At 48.3% G+C, this 15,902-nt stretch overlaps 1 protein-coding gene across 1 annotated transcript in view; it reads right to left on the bottom strand.

Annotated features, from left to right (window-relative positions):
- Positions 1-551: 551 nt before the first annotated feature.
- The window catches only part of SHROOM3 (shroom family member 3), a 30,682-nt gene continuing 15,331 nt past the window's right edge, over positions 552-15,902 (bottom strand). Inside the window, 6 exon segments of the mRNA XM_010078019.1 lie at positions 552-1,514; positions 2,156-2,428; positions 6,309-6,459; positions 7,236-7,733; positions 8,830-9,738; positions 12,843-12,919. Of these exon segments, the coding sequence (XP_010076321.1) occupies positions 1,155-1,514; positions 2,156-2,428; positions 6,309-6,459; positions 7,236-7,733; positions 8,830-9,738; positions 12,843-12,919 (2,268 nt within the window). The 3' untranslated portion in view covers positions 552-1,154.

The following is a 15,902-nucleotide window of genomic DNA, read 5'->3' as shown; positions in this document are numbered from 1 at the left end:
CCTGACAAGAAATAATCCAATAGTCTTTGCGGTAGGCTCTTGTCTATCTAACCGGGATGCACGACATTGTCGTTACACGTGCGTGATTTCTGTGGGTAGAAAAGAATATCGTATTTCAAGTGAGTGCCTCTTCAGGCTTTTAAAGTAATTTCTAATGAAGTGAGTTCAGAAAAATGAGGTATTGCTGGATGAGAAAAGCCCTGGTGTACGTCATCCCTTCACCAAACCATGCCTATAAATAATGTCATCAGAGACCCCTCTCACAGCTCACGAAAATGCATTCAGGCTGCAACAGTAACACAGATCGTGAGTTAGATTATTTAAAACAGACTCCCCCCACACTCCGGCGGTGAGTCCAGACCTGAGTTCATTACTTTATGCTAACTTGGACTCCTGACTTGCAAGTTCTCATAAAAGCCTGCTTGAACTCGAGAATCAGTGGATCGCAAGATCCAGAAGAGGAAAGATTGTATTTTCCTGGATAAAAACCCCCTTCACAAGGCCACTTAATGGTATACTTAGCATGTGTTGAATCACGTTGAAGCTTCTTCTGGGAGCCCTTTATTATATTAAAAAACAACAACAACAACAAAACCACGAAGAGATGTTCCAAGCTAATGCGTGACTATCTTTGGGGTTCCCTCTTTTTTGTTAAAAGTTTTCACAAAATACAAAATTAAATGTCTTTTCTACATACAGAGCAAAGTAGAGTCAAGTAACTGATTAGAGTATGTACAAAAACTTACACATTCTATCTTGTTCTTTAAAAAATATAAATATCAATAATGTTCAGTAGAATGGGTTGGTTTTATTTTTAAGGCTTCATTCTTTCAGATCCTTCATTATTTAATGAGGTGCCAGGTAGGCAGGAAAGGGAGGGAAGAGAGGAGCTCATGTTTTTTATCAAAAGTAATGTATTTATTTCTCTTGAGACTCTTCCTCCTCTCTGGCAGGAGGAGATTTCCCTCCACATTGATTTAAGTTTCCAGGAAGCAGAGGTGGAAGGAAAGGAAAATAAAACCTTTATTATTGCTGTTTTTTTCCTTCATTAAAATCTTGTTTTAAACCTGTCTCCATTCATTGTCAATCTGTCAAGTACTTGGATTAAATAGACTGGAGCAGGAGAACTTTACCCCAGGTCCACCTGGGCAGGGTTAGAGTGAGGAGGAGACCACTGGAGGTGTTCTACCACCAACCCCGGCGGAGGTAGCAAGTGCTGCAGCTAGGGCAGCTGCTGCTGCTGCATCCCTGGGTGTGAAGTCCGTGGGGAGGCTTTCCATCAGGCACTTGAGCTGTTCTTGACCCAGTTTGATTTTATCGTCTAGCTCTCGCTGCTCTATGAGGAGCGCGGACTTCATCTTTACAAAGTGCTGGTAATCCTGGAGCTGTTCCTCAGAGAGGTAGTTGCCCAAGATGTCCAAGACCACGCGTTCTCGACGGTCAAGGTTTTCCTTCAGTTCCCGGGCGTCTTCGTGCTGGCCAGCCAGCAGCTTCCTCTTCTCGTTCAGCGAACTCTGCACACACCAGAGAGAGTGCTTCAGTATCAGCAGCACCGCGGTCACTGATCCCCCTTCTCCTTCCCCCTGACACCACGTTTGCCACCTCTGGGCGAGGCGGGATGGCTGCTGAGCTCCCAGACACACAGCCTGGGGGAGGAGGAGGAACTCATTGCGCATTGAATGTGAATCCCACTGAATCAGACTCTGAACATTCTAGTCAATGTGGGGCTGAAAGTGCTCCAAGAAAGTCAGTAAAACTTCCTTGAAATCAAGAACTACCAGGAAAATCTGGCTTTCCCTCCCACCACTACCGAAAAAATCTAAAATGTGGCTTCAACTGAGGCAAAAGGCGGTGGGTTGTTCCATGACACGTACCACCGCACAGCCTGTCCTCCAGCCGCAGGTCACAGACATGCTGTCCCATACACGGCCATTCTGTTTTGAGACAAAAGCTCCAGGATTGGAGACATTTATACAAACCAGGACCAAGATTCCCAGGGACAGAACCACGTTTGCTACTGTTTACACATAAGCACTAAGGCACCTGCCTCCCTACAAGCTCCTGGAGGTCCCAGCTTACACAAGATGTTCTTGTGACTGCTGCTGTCCCGCACCCTGAAAAAAGGCTGAGACACTGTGGCTGTGCAGATACATACCCGCTCTTCGCTGTTGGCATTTTCCCCTAGACTACTCAAAACATTCTCTACGCGGGCCAGGCGTCCTGAGAGGGAGAGCAAGAGGTTCACCACCTTATCCAAATCACCAATGAACATCTTGTATTTGTCAAACTCGTTGGGTTTGCATAGCTTGCTGATCAACAGCTCCACCTCCTCTCCAAGAGCATTATTCATCTTAATGTCTGCAAGCAGGTCTTCCTTGGCTTCCTTCAGGATTTCCAGTTTGTGGGTCAAGCTCCCGATGAGCTCAGCCTGTCAGAAGGAAACACATTGCCACACTGGTCATTACCAGGATCGCCCTGGTCATACGGATGACGACAGCAAGAGGATATGGCTACAGTTCCTGAGCTGCAGGGTCAAGTCAGCAACAGCTGACAAAGAAGACATTAAGGAGGAAACAGAAAACTCAGAAATTCCACATCTAGGTGATAATCTGAGTATCTGATCAGATTACATGGAGATATATTTGTTCTACCATCAACAAACATTTTTTAGGAGAGAGACCTGATGTGGGGTAACATATTCTGATCCCCAGAAACTGACATCCGAAAGAGGATAATCGTATGCACCTTCCTTCAAAAGTTTCTTTAAAGTATCTGAGTGGAAAGAGCTACAGTCACATCTCCTGCACATTCCCCACTCCCTGCCCCAGGCTGAGATTTCTTGTTTGGATGTTGTATTTTTTATGACCCAGAACTGTACAAAACAACTGGCAGAAAACTGAATTTCAGCTGTATTAGTGGCATGACAGGAGACTGAGCTGGCACTTATTAGTTACGTATGACTTAGCAAGAAAGAAGGAATTGCTACATACTTCCCCCTCCTACAGTACCCTGAAACTACTGACTACTCCTTCCTTGTCCACCTCGGCGTTGAGGTGCCAGCCTCAAATTCAACGGTGACCAAAACTCCCTGCCAGCGCAGGCACTGCCTCGCACAGAGAGGCATGAAGCAAACATTTAAACCAAAGATGCTCTGAATTTACTTGGCAATTGAGCAAAAACATGGAGAGCACACACCCATTCTGTGAAAATGCTTGCAACTGTTCCACGGCCAAGGAAAAGGAGGCCCCCGGGGTTCGGTTACTCCAGAAACAGCAGTGCTGCACATGTGCTGGAGATCCCGATTTCTGCTGGGATTTAGGGGAAAGACACATGCAGATGCAGAAGTCTATGGCCTGGGGCACGCAATTCTTGCTTCCATTTAGTCAGAACTGAGAGTAGAGAGTGAGAAAAGCTCTTGATACAAGGGTTGGGTATGTTTGGCCTTTTGGGTTTATGCACTGCTGAGGCACCACTATATGTATTTTAATTATATCTGTTTTATATGTATTTTAATCTGCTCTGCGTGCAAGCACTGCAGGATGAAACAGAAGTAAATCACAAGGTTGCCTGAAAACATTCCCTCAAAGTTTACTAACACAGTCTTGTTTCCATCAAAACTGACGGCAATTCCAAGCAGGAAGGCGGTCTGCTTCAAAGGAGAAAAGCTCTTCAAGCGCAGGTCAGGCTGGGGGTTGCTCTGACCTGGCCTTTATCCCGGGGCTGGCCTGTCAGAGCAGGATTTGAAGGCTGGTTTTGCAGCCGGGAGGTGAACAGCACTGTTTCGGCAGACACCACTAGATGGAACACTTTGCGTGCGTCCTCTCGAGTGTGCGGCTTTGTGGCTGCGCTACAGTCCACTGGGAGCGTCCTCATTCATGCAAAGGCCAAATAAAATGCGAGGAAGATTCTCTTAAAACAAACAGCAGCTACCAGGCGTACGCTGGAACGACTGCTATGTCATGCTGTTTGTCAGCAGGGTAGTTCAGGGGGAGCGGAGAGCAAAGGTGGTACTCGATCTCACCTGCCAGGATAAGGGAGAACAAAAACTCTCCCTGGATTCTCCCCTCAGAAGGACAGGCAGCATCCAGGGACGAGAACCACCACCTGCCCTTCCCTGTGCCTGTGATGTTAATGCCACCTTCAAAAGAAAGATCTGAGGTCCTCCCCAGTTGATTGTGGGACCAAATCCCGAGGAGCAAAAGAAGGGACCCATTTTCAACGACTACTGTGCTGGGGGGAAAACTATAGCAGGACTCTATGGGCTGGACACAAAGTCTGGCATGAATCTCAGCAGGGTTTTCAGTAGGACCGAGCTGCTCAGGGCTGGCAGTTGTTCCTCCCTGTGCCCGGAGCTTTGCTCAAGGTGCAGATCTGCCTTCCAACCCTAGCAGGAGGCTACGGGACTGCCGGGAGTGACGTACCTTTGTTCTGAGGGCATGGGAGCTGGACGGGGGCTGCGAAATACTTGCGTTGTGTCCATTAATCAGTGACTCTCCTGTGGTCCCAAATGCCAACCAATATAGCTCCTTTGCATACTTACAATGGAAATGAGCCTGCGTTATCCAAATGACCTCTCGGAGTAGCTGCCTTGTCAGATAATGCCCATGCAAATGGTATTTCACACAGACTACGAACAAACATGCCGGGCAGATCTTGCTGTCTGGGCCGAATCACTCCCATCTATTTCTGGTTTTCCATGCAAATGTAACCTTTGAGCCTGGGACTTGCCCTCCATGGCAGGCTTGCATCTACTTGCAAGCCTGTCAGACGCTTGCAGCATGTCCACCGACTCCTTGGAGCAGCACCCTTGTCTTGTTTCATCACTCCCTACCTCTCACATTGGCAGAAGCACGCAGCCGGTTTTGAAGTGAACAGCACCCCAAGAATCGATCGAGGGCTACAGACACAGCAGGGGCTGCCATCACCTTTGAAGCTGAGTGCTCTACAACAGATGGCTTGGGACGGATAATTAAAGCAGCAGACAAAGGCCTTAGCCAAATGCTTTTGACTAGCAGCACACGTATGATCTACCTGTGTAGAGTTATTACCCAGAGTCTGCATACAACCACAGAAATAAGAGATTTCTCTCCAAGTCAGGGCTGCAGGATAAACTGCATACTCCCACACACCACTCAGCCTCACGTCTTCTCCTTGCTTTTTGACACTTGGCATGGAGATGAGGACCCAGGGAGAAGATGTGGAATTGTGCTAGAGACATCTGAATTCCCTGCACTTTGACACAGAGGCTGAGTTTGGGAGTCTTTCTTTAAATCTATACCCGATTTCAGTGCAGGAAGAATAAAGTACAACATTCACAGCATATGGGACTTGCACAAATATTTATATCCTTCAGGATGTTTAAGCTCTGCTGTTGTACAAACAGCATGAAATATGAGCTGTGCTACTCTGTCCAGTGCAATGTAGGATGTTTTAAATTCACAGGCAGGCAGGCAGAGCTGCTTTTGACATGAAGGCAGTAGGCGTGCAGAGGGAGGAACAGACATGCAAGTACCTGCCTGTGGCTCTTTGGGATTAGTGAGCTTCACAACATGTCTGTAATGAGCAGGTAATCAATGTGAGACAACCACAGGGACAAATTAGAAGGCCCTGCAAAAGCCCTGGAACACAGAGCACCCAAACCTACAGCAAGAACTGCAGGGGCCATTCCTCAGTGAAATGTAGCTGCAATCCAGGAGGAAAACGTTTCCTCCTCTCCTGCCCTGCTCTCCTCCCCACCCAAGTCATCACACAGAAGTTGTGCTGACTGAGCTGCTGAGGTGCACGTGGCCTTCAGCAGGTCAGTGAAGCAATGAAGCGTGGGGAAAAAAGAGTAACCAGTGTTCCTCTGGAGGCTGGGAGTGCTGGCAGCAGGTAAAATGGGTAAATTGGCTTCGCTGAGGAGGAAAATTGTGGGGTGAAACCATGCACGGAGACAGCGCAGTCCCTAGCTGGACTCTGTTCCTGTTTCTGACCCGAGCTGTTCTTGCCCCAGTCACTTCTCCCCTTTTCTTTCCTTGCTACAGGACAGTGACTGCCCCTCACAACCTGCACACTCAGCATTTAGCACAAGACAGGCCAGCCTCAGGGCTGCAGGATTTGTACTCAGATTTGCAGTAAGTACTCAGGTTAGCCCTCTCTGTTCAATCTGGGTCACCCTAATGAAGCTTCACAAGTGGCCTAAATTAATCCAGGCCCCAAGCGACTTGGGACTGCCAAAAGCTGACATAAAATAGAAATGCACTTCACTTTAGGGCTTATTAAATATCTCAGGAATGTAACGAGCAAGCGATGGTGTGTACTGAATTTACCTTCTTCTCATTGATGTCCAGCAACTCCTCTTCCTCACCTACTTCTTCTGGCAAGTCCTTGATTTTATTCAGCAGTTCTGCTTTAGGTGCTGAAACACTGTAATAAGCAGGACAGCTGACCAGGGTTACAGGAGCTTCCTTTTCTTCTCTCCTACACCACAGTGAAGAAAAAGGAGGAGTTCAGTCTGAGCCTGACCCTCTTTGGTACCTTCCCAGTGTCATTAACCACCAAGGAAACGGCCCATTCCTGCCATCAGAGGGTGCAGGTCAGCTGCGTTCCCCTCTCCCCCTGTGCAGCACAGCACCGCTGCTCTGTTTAAATACTGACTGGCAACAGCTCTGCACAGGATCAGCCCCTTGCTGGATGGAGGTAATCAGCACAGCTCAGGGGGTGATGGCTAGACAGACCATCTTATCTGGCATGATGTGTTCCAGCTTCCTTCTGTGTGGTTCTCCAGCTATCACCTGGGAGTCTCTATCTCAGAACAACCAGGCTGCAGGGCTTGGGCTGATCCTCGCATCTTTTTCTGAAATTTGGCCTTTTATGATCTTTCTGCCCGACACGGGTTTGGTCCTGATTTTACACTCCTATCTCTGTGCTTTGGACTGAATTGCTTCAGATTACAAAGGTTAAGATAACAAAATGAAATAACAACTCCAGAGATGGTTCATTTCCTGCCCTGTTACCAAGCTCAGCGTAATTGCCTACGCTGCCCGGAGAGGTAAGCTCAGAGGCCACACAGCCAGCCGGGCTCGTTCAGAAATGCCCTGCGCGTCCTTGTGCCTGGGAAACGGAAAACTCCTCTCTGCCAGCACCCACTGATACAGATGTGGAAAGACTCAGCACAGGTTTGTCTTTAAAAGCAAGAAAGCAAGCAGCAAGTTCTGCTGCGACATTATCCCACAACCCAGACAAGAAGTGCTTACGTGTCCTCCTCAGCTCCTGTCCTGCTAGCTTTCTTCTGCGTCATCTTCCTTCTCATGTTGTTCTCCTTCAGCAAGCTGATTCCACTGGGGAAAAGCCCTTCCATTAAATCCATGGTTGTCTTCATTTTGGAATCTGGATCCAGGATATCAGCCAGAGACTTGTCTTTATGGACGATCTCTTTTGCTAGAGCTTCTGATTTAATATCTTCTGGGGTCTTTGTCTTCACTGGAGGTGCTGCTCTGAGCGTCCCCAAGTCCAGGCTGCTGTTTTCTGACTCCCCGGTGATAACTGCTGGCTCTCTGTGGTGCGTTGTGGGCTGTCTGTCAGAGCTTTGAGGACCTTCAGAAGAAGCAGGTAACTGGTGCTGCTCATCCACAGCAGACGGAGAGCTAGTCCTCTTTGATGCAGGTGGCGAGAGTGGCCAATTATTTCCACCGATACTGGTGCCCAAGCCTGTTACCTCCCTCTCAGACAGAGCTTTGGGAAAGCTTTTGAAGCTGCTACGGAGAGAAAAATTCTGTGAGATGAAGATAAACTTACCACACAGAACCCCTGCAACACATGGTGAAGGCCTAACGCAAGGAATTTTCCTTCTCTTGCACGCTTGTCTCTTACTTCACATTGCAACACGGAAAGGTTCACACTACGGAGCAACTGTCACTGGAAGCATTTAGTCCCCTCAACCTGGACCCTGCTGTCTTGTCATTCCAACACAGAAAGAACAAGTGAGTGACAAGACAGTTCAGTTTGTTTTCTGCTCACAGGCTGGGGACGTTGAGTCTCACCACCTGGGAGTGCCAGCCTGAGCGATCGATACTCACTTGGCCTTTCCAGGTTGGAAAAGCTGACCACTACCGCAGCCTGGCCAGATTCTTCCCTGATGGAGATCAGAGCAGCTCCGTGGGATCAAGGGAAGCTGTGCCGACTCAAACCAGCTGGGCACCTAGCCCAAAGCCCTATCCTTCAGGAAAAAATCACTATACAGTGTTACTGTGACATACTTCTGTCGTCACTTCTTGGCAGATGGTCACTGTTTCATAACAGCATTATTTTGTGCCAGGTCTAAAATGTATTCTGGGAAACTCTTAACTGTTTAGAAAAACCATAATGGATTTTCATAATTCTCTCTCAAAAACCAGTAACTGGAAGGAGTCAGCGGACACTTTAACTCTTCATGCTGGAGTGAATAAGAAGCAACCCCACGGAAATCCATACCGTAACTGCAGGGAGAACAGGACCAGGACAGTTTCTCACCCATAACCTCCTTTGCCTTGCTGGCTAAGCACCTGTCAGTGCGTCTCCTGATGGGCTGCAAGGCTTTTTGCCTTCTCGCTTGGTGCCCTGCCCTGCCCACATCATTTGACAACGCTCTTGGCAGCCAGCACAGCCCAGCGGCAGCGAGCCCGTCTGTCTGTCCCTCTCCCCTTCCAACGCCTGCACTCCTCTGCAAGCTCCACGCTCAGCCGGCAGCTGTGGGTGGGTCGTCGTGGCACGCAGAACTGCGGAGGGCACTCACATTTGTCTGGGGCCCTGCATATCTTACTGTATATGGCCCTGCAACCCCCGAGACGCTGCGCTACAGCCCCCCCTTACCTCGCTCTGGGCTCCTCTGGGAGCCTGGCGGATTTGTCTCCAGCTGCCCCGTTCCCCTCGAGCGCAGCCGGTGGGGGAGGAGGTGGGAATTCCTCCGTGCCGTTTGTAGAGGTGCAAGAGCTCAGCTCAGGAAGAGGACGGGATGGTAGTGGGGGTGAGAAGGGTGGAGCAGTGACACCGGGCTGGGAAGGCATGACGAACACCTCGTCGTCTTCATCGTCCTGCACCGACGGTGGGGGCGTGAGCAGGCCTGACTCCGAGATCCGGAGATGGGTTGTCCCCTGGGGAGAAGGAGTCTCTGGGTCAGATGAAGTGCTGCTCTGTGTCGGCAGGGACTGCCACCTCTGGGAGAACTTTGGCCTGGCCACCGGAGGAGACACCATAGCCCTTGGGGAGCTGTTGTTGTCTTTGACCGACTGAGCCCACACCACTTTGGGTGGGAGGGATCTGTGGAGCAGCCCGGCTTTCCTTCTCCACATTGTTTCTTCCATGGGAGTCTCAGGGGATCTATCCTGGACAGCACTGAAAGACTGAACATTAGCGGTGCCCTCAGCGGGACCAGCATCTCGTTTGGCATGGTGCTGTCTCAGAGCCTGGCCATCACCTGCAGTCTGGAAGTCCGAGGGAGTCTGGGTGGGTGTATTAGGGGAGGACTGGCCAGATCCAGGAGTAAGGTTAAGGAACAAGGGTTTAAAGCCTTGCTTTTGCTCAGGATAGTGACTCTGTGCCTCTGTTGGGGATGGGACAAATGCAGAAGTCCTGCTATCTGGCCTGGAAAGTTCGGCGAGCTTGTGGTTCTCTGTTGGTGCAGAGGACGTGGTGACAACCTCACTGCTGTGGCGAGGATGGGGAAAGTAACTTGTGAATGCTATTTTTTCTGAGTGGCTTCTTTCTTTCTTGCTGATAGACCTAAAAACCAAGACACAGACCACGATAAGATTAACAATTAATTAATGAGCAAGAAAAGCTATTGTGTGCCTCCTTAATGAGCAAATTATACAACCGTTTCAGAGGCCTGGGTAAGCTGATGGAAGTGAGCTGCAGTTGTGCTTTGAAACTGGCTGTAAAAGCCAGTCCACTAGTGCCAGGGACACGAAGCCAGGTCCATTCTCACTCACCATCTCCCCTCGCTTGCAGTGTGTGCTACATCACACAACACATGCAGCAAGCATCACAGCAATAACTCCATAGAAAAAAAATTAAGAAAACCTCTGTGCCTGGCTTCCTTTCCAGCCTTAGTTTGAATTGTGTTTGTTGCAGATGGGGCTAGGAGCAATTGCTGTAAGGAAGACTACTTGACGTTATCTACCATCAAACTCTACTCTCAGTTGCTGATGATTTTAAGAATTTCAGCCTTATGGGCCAAAAATTCCCACAGCATTATCTGCTCCTTTTGGAAAGGTGCCATTAAATGATTCAACTGTCTCCGAGAACAAAGCGAGGCCAAAAAATGCACTATTTTGACTGCGGAGAGAGAAAAAAAAAAGCTGTTAAAACCTTGAGAATCCCGTTAGGAAAAAAAAGCTCCACTCAGAGAGGCAGATGTTACCGAACCCAAAGCCAATACACTTCCAACTGCAGACGGATACTAAGGCTGCAAAGTCAGCAGATTAAATTATTCCTTCCAGGTCTTTTAAGATGTTCTCATTTGAGTCTGAGAAACGCTGTCGGGCCTTTGAAGTGAGGATCCTGCTCAGGACACACAGCCAAACCTACTTCCCCATATGGCTATTTAAAAAATGAGTAATAATAATAGCGCCAGCAGATGCAAGAGAAGATGGCCTGAAAACATGAGGCCGTACTATAAAACAATACAATACAACAGAGCTCTACTGCCAGTATATTTTCTGGTTTTGAGACGCATGGTTCAAATAATCCAACACTGCCGACCCGTGATGACTTGGGCCCCAAACTTGCTCTCAGTTGTACTGGTACAAATTAAGAATAATTCAGTCAAAGACAAGGGTTGTTCCGGATTTATTCTGATGTAACTGAGAAGAGAATTTGGCAGCTTTTGCCTGGGGGTGGGGAAATTTCCCAGCCAGGCTGCTCTCGGTATTGTCTGTGGTTCCTGGACAGTAGCAATGTGTATTCTTCTCAGATGCTCAGTGTTTGTCAGAAACGCCAGATGGCAATTCTCTAATTGAAAGATCTCTCCTACTGTGGCAGCAATTGTGCATTCTACAACTGGTGGAGCAACCACCTTTCCCAGCAGTGCTCACGAGACAGCTGTTGTACAATGCCTGGGGAGCAGCGTAAGAACACAGAGCATAAGCCACAGAGCACCTGTGATGGGACCAAGCGATTGCTGACCAGGGTTTCCGTACCACTGGCATATGGGTAAGGTGCTGGTCTATCCGTCCTTTTCAGGCTGCAGAGGATTCCGGTCTCATTCTCACCGAGAGTTAAATACAAAACTTCTACCGGCTTCAACAATGCACAATCAGAGCCCTCTGGCTTCCAAAACTCCTGCCCATTCTTTTAGCTCATTCTACATGCAGCCACACAAGGAAAATCGCGATCAGCTGAGGCTCACAGGGAGTGATTTGCAGCCTGTGTGCTGGGACCCTGCGCCCTCAGAGCCAAAGGCTTTTTCCTGCCTTCTCCCCTCTTTCGTTCTCTCTTTTGGGATCCCAGTTCTGATCAAGAAGGGAAAGCAACATAACATCTCCCAGAGGAAGTGTGCTTGCAGAGCATGAGAGATGCCTACACAGCAGAAACGTCAGAGAAGTGTTAAGTTAATATCAATAATCTCCATGCAGTGAAGCATGAAAATGAGAAACCTACATTTTGTGCCCCAATAACTTGTTTTCTGTCTGAGTGTTCATCCTGTTACTTGGAAAATAGGTTGAAGAAAAAAAAGAAGCAGCAAGTAGTTATTGAGAAGAATGATGAAGTGCCAGCTCTAGAAGAAATAGGGAGGCAGGATGAACTAAAACAGCTGTGGTGTTCTCTCAGGAAAAAAAAATGGAAAAAGTTATTCCAAATCAAAGTAAACCGGTGTGTTTTAAATAATCACACAAGGATGTGCCTGAAGGCAGACGGACTCCCTCTAAAACAATATTTATATCTTCTCAGGGTAAAAAATGGCCAGCCAGTCAGAAGAAGATCCAGCTAGACTAGGAGCTTTCCTCTACTTCCAGCTGTCGCTCCCTGGCCCAGAGCTGCATGGTGAAAGCCTTGGAGACAGCAGTGTTGGCTCCCACTGCCACGACCCAGCGGGATGACATTTACTGCAGGTTTGTGAGAAACAGAGCTCTCTTGTGAAGAATTCTTTTGGTCCCTCTTGCTGGTTTTTACTGTAATATGAGTTAGCTGTTTGGGCACTCAGAGCTTAGGATAAGCATCTATTTATTATTTAAATGTAAATACAGCAAGATTTCAGTCCCAGCTAACTTCAAAACAATCCACGGCTAAGTGGATAGTTACATAAGTCCTAATATTATGAGTTTTATGATTACACTTTTCTGTTTTTAAAAGCATTACTCTCTCTTCTGTTGCTGAGCAAAATATCCTGCCTGCACAAAGGAAAGCAGCCTGAATGCAATGCTCCCAATTCAGCAACACAGCAACACAACCGAGATCTCCTGGTTTTAGTCCATGAAAATGTTTATTTGCTTTTGGGGGAGGCAGCACCCTGGACTGGAGGGAAACAGAGTGGAACAGCAAGGTATTTTTTCCTCTATAATCCTTCAGTTAAGATAGCATCTGGACATGAGTTCTAGCAGCAGATCAAAGACATTTTGGAAGGTACATACTTGGAACTTCGCTGCAGAAACATGCTCCGAGGTGACATGTGGATGAATTGAGAGTGAATTAATGTCTATAGTGGAAACAAAAAGCTCACAGCAACTGACTCCTCCTAACTCTGCTGGGCACAGCACACCCAGAACTGTGTCTGCAAACATCTTCTCTAGTTTGTCAGGATCCATCTACACATGACAACTTCTGCTGGCAGCAGGATGACAAGAGCTGACTCTGCAGTGACAAAGGGGACATTAACATATACCCACCTGGCTCCTCCGCTGACCAAGTAGAAAGGATCTCTCACCATGGGGCCAAATTCGCTGCTCTCCCTTCTCAGCAGGTCCTGGAGTGCAAAGAAGGGATTAGCAGTGAGCAGAAAACAAAATAACAAAACACTGGTGCTTCCTAGGAAGGGAGCACAGCACGTGCCATATACAGCTGGGAGGAGAACTCCAGCGGGGTGTTCCACCCTCCAGCACCCCACTCCTGCCTGGAGGACCTGTCCAGGATGGACTGTGCACCAGAGAAAGCTTTTTTAAAACCTCTCAGCAAGTCTTTGCCTCTTCTAAAAACATGTTCAGCGGGACCTAGGTGTTTACTCTGTTTTACACTGAAGCAAGAAGCTGAGGTGTCACTGAAGCAGCCGTCACCGTCACCGGGGAAGCTGCACAGCCAGTGACCTGTGCCCCAGCCCCGGGCAAAGCCAGGACCAGAGTGCAGCAGAGATGCTGAACAGCACAAAGGCTGGAAACTCCAGGCATGGGCAGAAGTGCTGAAAAGCATCACAAAGTCTGGCACTTGCTTCTTTTGCAAACCAAAGCGCAGGAACTATCTCCTCTTTAGGCATTTATGTCATCTAAAACCAGAGAAACATTGCAGCTGAAATACCTTTGTGAATGTGACACTCCGTGCCCTAGAGCTCCCACCACAGGACACCAGGCTATTATGAGACATGAAAGCAGATGCTAAGCCTGCTTTTGAAGAGGTTGGTATTTTCTCCCGTATGATCTTTTCAGCACAGAGCGTTTCAGTGCCCCCTTCCCCACACTCCCAGCAATTTGCTTTTTTGGTCAGTGTCTCTGCAGAGGGAGGGGAAGCACAGATCCTGATTTAGGAGCTCGGGAGTGGGGAGATATGAGGGCTGAGACAGACTGAAGAAGCAGGGGGGAAGGAAGGCTGAGAATGTGTTCTGAAGACGAGAGCTAATAATTCCACACGGCTATCATTTTCTGTGTATCTTTAAACAAATTCCTACAGTGACACTGCAACGTGATTTATATGCTGCCTGAAAGGAACATTACACACTGTACACGAGGCCCTGAAAAACATACAGCCAGGCAGAGAAGTCTGCTGCTGAAGTGAAAATAAACATTTCCCACAAAAAATCTGAAAAGCCCATTAAAAATCAAAAAATCACCCCATTGCTTTGGCTTTGTCCCCCATTTTTATAGCTGCGGTTTTGTATTGGAGACAGTTCAGAAACAAACCTAATTAACAGAGCACTTAAGCATATACTTCCCTTTCAAACAGACACTTATGGATCAGCATATATGTTTGAAGTCAAACACGCCTTCCTGCACTAGGATTTAAGAACAGGATTTTCACAAGTGCCTTGCTGCCTATGGGACTCAGTCCTCACTCCAGAAGCGGACACAGCTGAGTCTCTCTGGGAAACAGCAGTAAGGGATCTCCCCTCTTCCACCCTGTGAGCGGGTCTGCACTGCTGTTCATCGTCTTCCTTGAGTCAGCTTGCAACAGGCAGAAACTCTGCTTTGGCTGCTGAATGCATGTGAGATTAAAAATGAGCCAGCAAGGGGGAAATAAAGATCTCAACAACCACCCGGTATGTCCCCTGCCCGAGAGAGAGGGGGCTGCATAAAAACAAACTGCGGCTGCTCGCTGTCCAACCTGGCATTGAAAAGTACATTTCAGTGATTTTTTTTGTCTTTCTGGATGCCTGGTTTTGTTGCCACTCTGTTCCAGGAGGCAGAGAAAGAGCTGCAGCTTCACCTTCACCCTAGCTCTTTCTTAAGGACTGTCCTCTTGCAGGACCCAAGACATCATGATCGGCAAGTGTGACAGAATTGCACTGATGAGCCCGATGCCTGGCTGGTGCGGAAAAATACCGATGATGGGATAAGCCAGCAGTGGTTATGGAAACGCATTCCGGTCACTTGATAGTCACAAGCTGCTTTTAAAATTCTCTTTATTTAAAAATGTAGCGTGGGATCTGAGGTCTGTTGAGGGAAGATATTTAGAATGAAGCACTCAATGGATTTGGGAGGATTGCTCCTTCCCCTGCACCCCAGTTTGGCCTGTTCCCGAGAAGGTACCCAGTGCCTCTGTTACATTACTTGACTCGGTACCACCTCATTGTACCGAGATAATTTGTTCTTGGGCCAGTAGCAAGTGCAAGAGGTAAAGGAGATGTCCTCGATCTCAGCTGCCCTGTAGATACGTGAGACTGTCCAAACACTCAGACTATTTGGAGCGAGGAGCCTGTCCAGACATTTTTGTTGTTTCCTCCCTCCCTCTGTGATGAGTGGAGCCTGGTGCGGAACTGGGGATGGGGCAGCAGACCCGCCACTGCTGTAAATATGCGCAGCTCGCCCAGCTGCAGCTCCCTAAATAGGGCTGAGCAGATTTCAGCCAGATGAAGAGCTGGCCTGGGCAGCTGTTCTTTAAGACATTAGCCTGTTTCTGCTATTTACTGTCACCAGAGTCAGCTGAATTCTCCCTTCGTGACATCAGTGCCATGTTCCCAGCCGCCAAGAAGGTTTTTAAGAGTGGCCAGGGTCTCCGGTAAGTTTTCCCTGCAGTGGTTCCCTCCAGGGCTGGAGGCAAAACATACCGATCACCTGGCAGTGCCTCTGCCGAGCATTTCCCAGCGCTCTCAGGCACAGTGGGAGCCGGGGCGATTTCAAGCAGCCTTTAAGCTTCTCTACTTCACAGCAGAGAATTGGGCTAAGACAGAAGAGCAGGAACAGCGTATCACCAGCTTAACGGCACACCCCAGCAGAACGTGCTCAGGGCTTCTCTGCTGGTGCTGGCAGCTAAAAACGGGACATCTCAGATGGGATGTCAGGAGCAGCAAGAACACACACATTCCCAGCAAACGCACTGAAATCCCAGCATCTCTGAAATCCCTGCAATAGCCCCAGCAGTAAGAAAGCTGAACAGAAGTAGCACCCCACTGGCAAACATTTAAAACAACATCCTGGCAATTTAAGCACAATAATGAGTCTCCACCTCAACATGCAATTAAGCTCTCTCTAATCAGCGGAGTAATTGCCGTGACTGAACATCAGCCTGTTCTCCGACATCCC

The sequence above is a fragment of the Pterocles gutturalis genome, unplaced genomic scaffold (assembly GCF_000699245.1).
Source record: "Pterocles gutturalis isolate BGI_N339 unplaced genomic scaffold, ASM69924v1 scaffold25048, whole genome shotgun sequence".
NCBI lineage: Eukaryota > Metazoa > Chordata > Aves > Pterocliformes > Pteroclidae > Pterocles > Pterocles gutturalis.
This window is presented reverse-complemented; position numbering and strand designations above follow the sequence as displayed.